The sequence below is a fragment of the Myiozetetes cayanensis genome, unplaced genomic scaffold, assembly GCF_022539395.1.
Source record: "Myiozetetes cayanensis isolate MyiCay16 unplaced genomic scaffold, myiCay2020 scf33, whole genome shotgun sequence".
NCBI lineage: Eukaryota > Metazoa > Chordata > Aves > Passeriformes > Tyrannidae > Myiozetetes > Myiozetetes cayanensis.
This window is the reverse complement of record NW_026087555.1, coordinates 3,587,891-3,597,036: the sequence shown is the minus strand read 5'-3', so window position 1 is coordinate 3,597,036 and position 9,146 is coordinate 3,587,891. Positions and strand designations below refer to the sequence as shown.

Sequence of the window (9,146 nt, the reverse complement as noted above, 5' to 3'; positions counted from 1 at the left end):
AAAATTCCCCAAAACAAACAAAAAAACAAACAGAAAGGCAAAAAACCCACCACCAAATCCCACACACAAACAAAATTAAAAAAAAAAATTCCCACCATCACCCTCCAGAGCCCCCGCGCTAGGGCAGAGGGCGGGGAGCCGCTACCCGGAACAGCCTCCGCACCTACCGCTCTCCCCGTCCCTTTTCCCCCCGTTCCCACCAGCCAGCGCGCCTGGCGGTCCCGGGCAGGGCCAGGCCCGGCCGTCTCGGCCCCTCTCTCCCGGCCCTGCCGGGCCGTACCACGAGCGCTCTCCCGGGCGGGGGGAGGCGGCCGCGGGCCGGCCGCGGGGACGACGCCGCCGCCGGACCTGCCGCCCCGGGCAGTGCGGGAACACCGAGCGGAGCCGCGGCCCCGCTGCCTCCCGGCTCCTGCCCCCGCCGGCTGCGGGCCGGCCCCGGGAGGGCCGGGTGGGCCCCCTCTGCCCTCCCTGTCGGCCGGGGGGAGGGCCGTGCTCCCGGATGTCGATCAAAATGAGCGAGCGCCAGCCCTACGCCGGCCGCCCGGGCAGGGGGAGCCGCGGCGCGGGGGCACCGCGCAGCGCCGGGCAGGCGGCCGGCACATGGAACGGTGGGTTCGGGCAGCGGGGTAGAGCCCGGGCGGCTAAGGGGAGAGCTCATGGAAAGAGGACGCTTGGCAGGATAACCCCGCGATGGCTGCTCAGTCGAGGTACGGCATTAAATAACTTCGGCCGCTCTCGGTGCATCTCGTTGAGGGCTGCTTGTAGCCCGGCGGTGTTAGTGATGTCCTGGCTTGGGCACAGCTTGCTGTAGTTTTTTTACCCCGCGTCTCTGCAGTAGATTTTGCCTGTGTATTTTGTTCATCGAAGTGCTCGCTCCCTCCTCTCAGTGTAAACTTTATTTCAGCAGGGAAAACAAAAGTCTTAATCCCTCCCCATCTAATCTCTCCTAGTCCAACAAGTTAAAAGCTCTTTGAAACTCATTTTCTTCTGAAACTGATTTTCTTCTGCCCTGTGGGCTGGTCTGCTGTTTGTTTAATTTCCCCTGTAACCAGCCTAGTGTGAACAGGTTTCTGTCATTGCTCACAGCAGTGTTTCAGGAGGTGGTAGTTGGTTTCTGTCGACTTGTACTGGATAGCTGGCTGGGTGCAATGGAAGCAGGTTGTGTCTGCTAGTGTGCAAACCTGCCGGGTAGGTGGGAGGGCAGAAAATGGTGACGGAGGAGTGTAAAAAAGAGTTACGTAGTTGCCGTCAAGGAGAAATACTCAAGCAAAAATACCAGTCTTGGTTAAATACTTGTCAGGTGTGGTTATAAAGAAGCAACATCTTGCCTACTCTGGGGGGTGGGGGAACGTTGGGGAAGTGTCCTGTCTAAAGTAAATTTCACACGCAGCATGGGGGAAGCAGGTTTTCTTAAGCTGTAGTACTTGATGGAGCAGTGCTATTTAAGGTACCTGTTAAATGCCTTTTAGCGTTGACGATGTTTTAATGGGCATTTCAGAAACGCCACAGAGAGAAATTCCTTTTTGCTCTTTAGTCCCATACTACCTTGCTCCCCTTTCCTGCAGGCAGGATTAAATAATAAAAAAGAAAAAAGTTAAAAATGGTGGTATATCCTACACAGAAGTTTGGCACTCACTATGTATTTTCACAGTGGTGCTTTTCCGCAGGTTTGAAGCCAAGAGCTGGCTTTAAATTAAGTACTGGAGAAGGGCAGAGCCCTGAGGTTTGGGGAGGAAGGAGGGGAAGATTGATTGCTTGTTTAACAGCTGAGCTCTTGTCCAGCTTCCACTGCCTGCTCTCCCTGCATGGGGGAAGGCTGGCAATACTTGACATAAAAAGTACTTGACGAAAAGGTAAAGGCTCAGTTTTTAGCATCTTTTTTTCTTTTGTATGATCACTTATCTGCATGATTTACTGGCCTGCATTATCAGCATTGCTGTAATAGGTTCACATGCTAAGAGAGGCCGTAGCATATCGTAGGGATGCTGCCTGGCCCTGGAGCTTGGCTTTGCTCCAGGCCAGGGACACTCTTGATGTCTTAGAGGTTGCATAGCCATTTTTCTGGGTGGCAGGAGGGCACGAGGGAGCCAGGTCTCAGCAGTAGCACCCAGCTTCAGTCAACTGGTGGAGAAAGGGCAGAGCTGGCAGTGGGACCAGTGAGCCACATCCACCTGTAAGGTGAATGGTGCAGAGAATAAAGTTATATATGTTGAGTGGTTCAAACTGAAGCAAGAAAAACAGGGCAAGGGCTGAGTCCATGGGGCTGAGTGCTGCAGAGCAGGTGAAAGGACAGTGCCCCACACTTACCATTTGAGATAGGCGTGGGGTCAAGTCGTGCACCAGCCCTTCTGTACCTTCCCATCTTATCCATTGTGTACATTGGCTTGTGTGTTTGTCAGGGTACTGTGAGGTTCTCAAATTGTAAAACTGCATCAGAGCATTTCAGCATAGTAAGGAGATTACTCTATATCCTTGAAAATCAGTGTTAGAGTAAAAAAGATTATTGCTCATTTTAAGACATTTAAAGAGAGTAGGAGTGAATATGAGTAGCAGAAATGAGTCTGCAGGAAAGAGGTAGTATTTGCCAGAAAAATTCGATGCTTGTGGTATTTCTGTTTCAGTGGCACAGGTCCACAGGGGTATCCATCTAATTTCAAAAAATTTGTGCTTTGTGAGTGCATAGAAGCTTTTATTCAACAGTGAAGGATGAATTCATATTCATAATAAATAATTAGAACTATACTGCATGGGACTGAGAGGCAACATCTCCAGAATTCATTTGCCAGAACATGTCAGGGGGTTTACTCTGCAAGGTAGCTAACAAACAATATGAGTGAGCTTTTTTGTGTTCATTTCCTCTCTGTAAAAAAACCAACCAACCAAACAAAAACAACAAGAAAAAACACAACAATTTTTGCAAGCTCAGTAAATTACTGATGAGGTGGTGTGATACCAAACACGGTAGGGTTTTGTGTGTTGTTCTGTAGGAGGCCTTTGGGCACTCCTCCATCTGCTCATGTGTGCTGTTTCTCACATGCTGTATGCTTGAGCTGGTGAAAGTGATGGGACATGTGGGAGGATACATGTTTGGGAACAAGAAAATCCAGCATCCTTTCTTCAGCTTCAGTGCTGTGATGTTGGGCAGCTCACTTAGCATATGGGTTTCACTGTTTTGAAGGGTGGAAGGTAAGGAAAACAAGGTGATTAAATATGCCTGTTACTGCTCTTTAGCTGCTCTTACAGTTTTAAAAACTTAATAGTGATGACTGAGAAGCTGATGTGCTAATGGGTGCTATAACATTTTTTAAAAAAGTATTCTTAAGACATGATTATGGGGTGGGTTGGGTATGGTTTGGTTTCTGCTTTTTGAGAATGATCAGCTTCTACCAATAGCTGCTTTAAATAGCTTACATCTGGAACTAGTAGGTGGAGAAACTATCCCCCAGGTAGTGTTGTTTTGTGTATGATGTCGGTGGTTGGGGTTTTCTTAAGTTGCTCACAGAGCCATAAGTTTGCAGCTGTAGCTTTCTGTGCTCTCTTATGGAATGCACAGATGATCTGGTGCCTGTAGTGTCCCCAGGCAACAGGGCTTGTGTCAGGTTTTTATGGTGTATTCAGGAATATATGAGCAGAAGCAGAATTGATCTGAATGGGAACAAGTTTACTTTCTTGTTGAATGTGGTGTGATACTCATCACATGCCGTTGGGCTGCTCTGAGGTATGGCAGGATCCCTAGAAGGGGTGTGGGACAGGCTGGCACCTGTGCTTACTATCAGGAATTAGGGAGGAGTGAGGACACGGCTCCTTAATGGAATGCTGGAACCCATCTCTTTTCTGCTCCTTTCTTCATTGAAATATCTCCTCTACTGCAGCACTTGCGAGCTGAGGATCTTCAGATGAATAGCTGGGGGTTTTTAAGGTATAGGCTGCTTTTCTCAGGCTGGTTGGGATAATTTAAAATTATCTGTAGACCCAGTAGGTTACACTTATTTACAGTTGGTGGAAAACCCAAATAGTTTATCATTCTGGATGCTAAGAATTTCCAATTGTCATATAACCTGTCTTTCAGCCTAATCGTGATTAGTATCATTGCTGGTGTGCAGAACCAATGCAATTTCCTAGTCTTTGTACATAGGTGAATGTACAACACAGTACAACACAGCAACACAGTTAGAGCAACATGAAATCTGAGTGTTGTGCTGTCATCTCTACTGGGCTCACCTTCCTCTTTCTCTTGAGTCAGCCCTGCAGGGAAGGGTAATGATGGACAGCAGCCAGGGAGGCCCTCTGTTTCCATCCCCTAAACCCAAGTCACACCAGCTAAACCCAGCAGAGCCTTGAAACAAGGCATTACAACTCATTTTTGTAGAAAAAGCTGGTGCTGTGCAGAAATAAAACATGACACTATCTACATTTAAGACATTGTTAATTCTGAAGGAAATAACACTGAGGCTTTTCCCTTAGGAGAAGCTATGTTGAATAATGCAGCTCAAGTTCATTCCATGTCATTTCACAGCTTTCCTGGCCAGATCTAAAGACACATTTAATTAGTGGTTCGTTTTGTGGGTTGGGTTGATACAGTCAAATGCCAGTATTGGTGATGCTGCATTCTGGTCAGCTGATGTAGGTCAAAAAGGGCTGCAACAATGTCTTGTTGGAGTTTACCTGTCTACTGAAAGCTAAAACCCTGAAACCCTGTTGGCTTTGCTTGTATGCTGCTACTAGCCATACTGTAGAAATATGACTGTTTTCTTCAGAATCAGATGCCCAGCTGATCCGTGGCATGTTTTGTGGGCATCTAGGGAATTTTCAGTTCACAGTTCCTTATCGCCTGGACTTTCTGAGCCTGGACTCTGTTGCTTTGGGGCAGGCCTGCAGCTGAAACTCTCCTATACAAGAGAAGGAGATGCTCACAAAGAAGTGGATTTTTCAGGCAGGTTTGCTGGTGGGTTTTTTGTTTGTTTTTGTTTTTTTTTGCAGTGAGTTCCAATTTGTAATAGACCATTTTGTAACTGGGTTCCAATTTGTAACAGGCCATTGAAAACTTTGAAATACAGCTCAAACATGCCAGGACAAGGGAATATTTCCTTACGTCGTGTAATTTTCCTGTGTCTGAATTTGTGTTATAGAGAGAGGCATTTTCTCACTACTTTTTATGAGAAAATCATTTGCTAGTACAGCTGCAAGATGCAGCATCAATAGCAGGAAACAAGCATTTAATGAACTGCATAAATTCTCCTCAGCACTTTTCTGCTGAGTGTAGTCATAGTGAGTGACAGCATGAAGCTTTTAAATGCCTTTGAAATATAATAGAAAAGGTATCTTCCTAAAGTTATGTAAGCATACTGCAAAGACGTTGTTCTGCACGAGGCAGAGGGCAGTGAAGTGAGGAAGACTTTCCCACCGAGTACAGGATGTCTTCCTGAGGCCCGCCTCTGGCACAGGGTGGTCGGGAGCTTAGAGGCTAATTTGCTTATCTGGCTCGTGAGCACCATGACAAGAGTTACTTTACAGTTACTTTACTTTAGAGATGCCTGGGCCTCAAAAAAAAAAAAAAAAAAAAAAAAGGGCAAGTACTTATCCTGTTCAGTCTTGAACACAGCATAGAGATTTTATTTTTTTTTCCCCCTGTGGTACGTTTTGCAAATTTGGCTACTGCGGTTCATCTGTGCGATAAAAATGAGAAGACGCATGTAGCACTGGCTGGGGCAGGTATCACTCCAATGGTACCATAGGTGGATTAAGATAGAGCTGTATCTCTCCAACAGAATGCTTTTATGGGGAACAGACAAGAGCTACTACAAGTGTTATAAGCAGATTTTTCACAGTTGCTTGTTCACAGGCAATTCAGGGAAGAGAAGTTGAATTCTACATCAGTATAGAATCAAGCAGCTCTGGAAAGTGGTGAGAGGTAGAATCTTTCCTGCTCATCTTTCCTCTCAACTGGGATGGCTGCTGTGTGCAGAGCCAGCCCCTGGCTCCCTTGTATGCTGCTGAAGTGCAGAAATTGCCGATCCCCTTATTTAACTGCATAGCTTATTAAAAGCACATTTCTTTTGCTGCCTTATTCCTGTATGAGGAGGGAGAGGCGGCAGACGGGGAGAAAAAGCAGGTGTGTGGGTACAAAACTGCATTTGAGAAGGTGCTCTGCTCCTGTTAATGCTTTGGCATTGTCATGCTGGGGTGTCTGGGGAGGTTTGATTAGGCACCTTCATCAAAAAGACCATATGCTTCATGAAGATGTTTGTCTTCTGGATTAGTTTAGGCTTAGATATTGTTTAGTGCATAAAATTGTAATTTCCAGTTGTACTGAGTGTTTATTGCACTAGTGACCTAAAGTTGCCTTTACAGTTGTTTTTACAATGTTACTGTCAGGTTAAGATAAAATAATGTCCCTACTTTAATTTTTAGAGGAAGTTCAACAAGCAAATTGTTAATGTTTAACCTCAGAGACAACAGTAAAACTCATTTCCAGGACTGCAAGAACTGTGGGTTTCATTTTTATACTTGTAAAAAACCAAACCAAAACAAAAAAACACCAAAAAAACCCAAACAACAACAAAAAACCCCACAAAACAAAAAACCAAACCAACCAAACAAGCAAAAAAACCCCACAAAAAACGCGGGGCGGGGGCAACAAAAACCAACCACAAAAACTCACCAAAAATAACAAAACTACAAGAAACGTCCTTATCCCCAATTCACCAAAACCTAAGCAGTAGCCCTTCTTAAAAAAAAAAAAAAATAGAAGAGGAAATGCTGGAGCATATGGTAGTATTTTTATTCTATATATCTTTGCTTAGAATGCCGTGTACTGTGTAATCTATAAGAACCAAATGATGTATTCAGCAAGGTATGATCAGCTCCTTCGTGGCACAGTAGTGTTTAACAGCTGTTGTGTATATGTGAGGTATGTGAGAGAGCATTAGCGCATGTGCCTCTTCTCTAGTCTGAGTTATTGGCATTGCAGTTTTGAAATGCGGGTGTCTGCTAGCATCTGAAATTGAAAGGAATTATTGCAATGTAGAGTAGTAAGGGGATATTTACATCTTGAAAGCATGTGGTAAGAAATTGTGTTTTGTATTTTCGCTCTTCTGCAGTTTGTAAGGTTTTGCTTAAAAAGATATTACTGAGATAATTAATCTTTGCAAGCAGAGCTCAGAAACTCTCCCTCACAACTGGTATGCAGCTATTTCTCAATAATCCTCTCCCCCATAGGCTATTTTGGAAAAATCATCCTAATCTGAAGACAGGCAACATGCTGGCATTTTAGGAGTGCTTTGGTGACATGCTTTTCTTTTCCCTGTCCCCACAACCCTCAGCAGAACAAGCTGTTCTAGGAAAAGTTATTTTCATGGTGTCAGTAAGCTGTGGTTCAGCTGAGAACAGGCTGTCAGTCTAGGGACCTATTTCTTCATAGGTTTGCTAAAGTAATGTGTGCTAACAGAAGGATTGCATGGGCTATCCCTCTGTGTTGCAGAGCAATCCATTGCTTGGATTTTTCAAAGACTCCCTTAGAGTTACCATTACCTTGAAACTGCCATGTCTGTCTGTCACTGCAGGCCTTTTTTACTGTGGAAAGTTCTGCTGGCATAGCTAAAAGGCAGCAAATGTACTGCAGAGGTGAGAGAACTGTGTTGGCTAAAGCTTAGCATGAACTCCGTGATACCAGTGAATAAGGCTTCTGGGATGATGGATATGGGATGATGACTATAAGCTGTGTTTGGCCAAAGAGCTCTTCTGGACCACTGTGACTCCCTTCTTTGAGACCCTGCAGCTCCCTGGGAGCAGCTTAGTCTACTTTGTCTAGTAGTTAACTTTTAATTGGTGAAAGAAAAAACCCATCTCCATCCAGGGGGACCATGATGTTTCCTTTAGTCCAGCTTGAAAGGCTCTCTTCAGTTTTACCTGATTGTGGTTGGTCTGTTTGCCATTTTCTGACTTGTGCCTCTCTTTAGTATTTGCTGCTGAAAAACCAAGCCCATTTGTAAACTCTTCAGTCACAACTCGGCTTGCAGTTAATGCTCAGTCTGTGCTTAAGGACAGTCTTGTCCGATGCACACACAGATTTGAGGTACATTCCAGTCTGGAGAGGGAACTTTGCTGTAGGACCTTTTCCTTTGGTCCTGTCTTGTTCAGGCTGATAGGAAACTTATGGCAACACTTGAAGCAGTGCTTCTCCCTTCAAAAGTACTTATTTTCAAAGCTTTAAGAACGTCAGTTCCCCCTGTGTCTGTGAGCATTTTTTGTGTACATTCATTTTTGAAAGCTCATGGTTTTCAACCTGTTTAGATACTCGATGTCTCAGAAGTGTTTAAATATTTTTAAAGTTTTGGGTTTGCTTTGGGTTTCTTATTTAACACGTGATACTCTGTAACTTCCATTCTGGTAACCAGATGAATGACTGCCTTAATATTTAAAGGGAATATGATCACGTTTCTGAACATCACTGACAATCCTTACCTGTTTGCAAACCCCTATCCATTTTACATCGACTGGCTTCAGCAAACTAATAATATAGTCTTTCTTTGCCTAGCTAGGTTAGTGACTCTCCTAAGAGGAAATACATGGTTCTGCGTAATACGCTACAGGGGTAAAAATCTACTAGTCTAGAGCATAAGAAAATCCTGTGTAATCACCAAGATTTGGAAGAGACCGAAAAATAGGTAAAATTGTGTTCTATTCTTTGAGAAAGTCTAATCTGCTTTAAGAATAATGAGATGTATTATTTGGAAACATGGGGTACTTTTACTATTGCATCCTACAGGAAAAGCAATTGACTTGTACAATGAGGCATTAAAACCAATAGACCAAAATAACTTCCTAAATTGGCTAACTTGGAAAAAAATTCAATAACTCTGTGTTTCACCTTTGAAAAAAGACTTGGTCATTTAGTGAATTAAGTACCATAAAGCTTTCCCCTGCACTTCTCTATTTATTTGTAACAAAAATGAAGGGTCTACCCTGGAAAAGGAGAAGGAAAAAAACTATCAACAGCTTTACGTCAGCAAAGTCTGGAATTTCCCTCTGAAGATGGCCTTAACTTTTTGTTGTTGTTCCCTCCTCCTTCCAAACAGCTCCAAACTCATGGTGGTTAAATGGCACGACTTCAGCCTTGGTTCCAAGACAGACCCAAACCGGAGTAC

At 44.3% G+C, this 9,146-nt stretch overlaps 1 protein-coding gene across 1 annotated transcript in view; it reads left to right on the top strand.

Moving 5' to 3' along the window:
- The first annotated feature begins 547 nt into the window (after positions 1 to 547).
- Positions 548 to 9,146, top strand: part of AFF1 (ALF transcription elongation factor 1) — a 71,143-nt gene continuing 62,544 nt past the window's right edge. Inside the window, exon 1 of the mRNA XM_050327373.1 lies at positions 548 to 707. Within this exon, the coding sequence (XP_050183330.1) occupies positions 691 to 707 (17 nt within the window). The 5' untranslated portion in view covers positions 548 to 690. The remainder of the gene's footprint in view (positions 708 to 9,146) is intronic.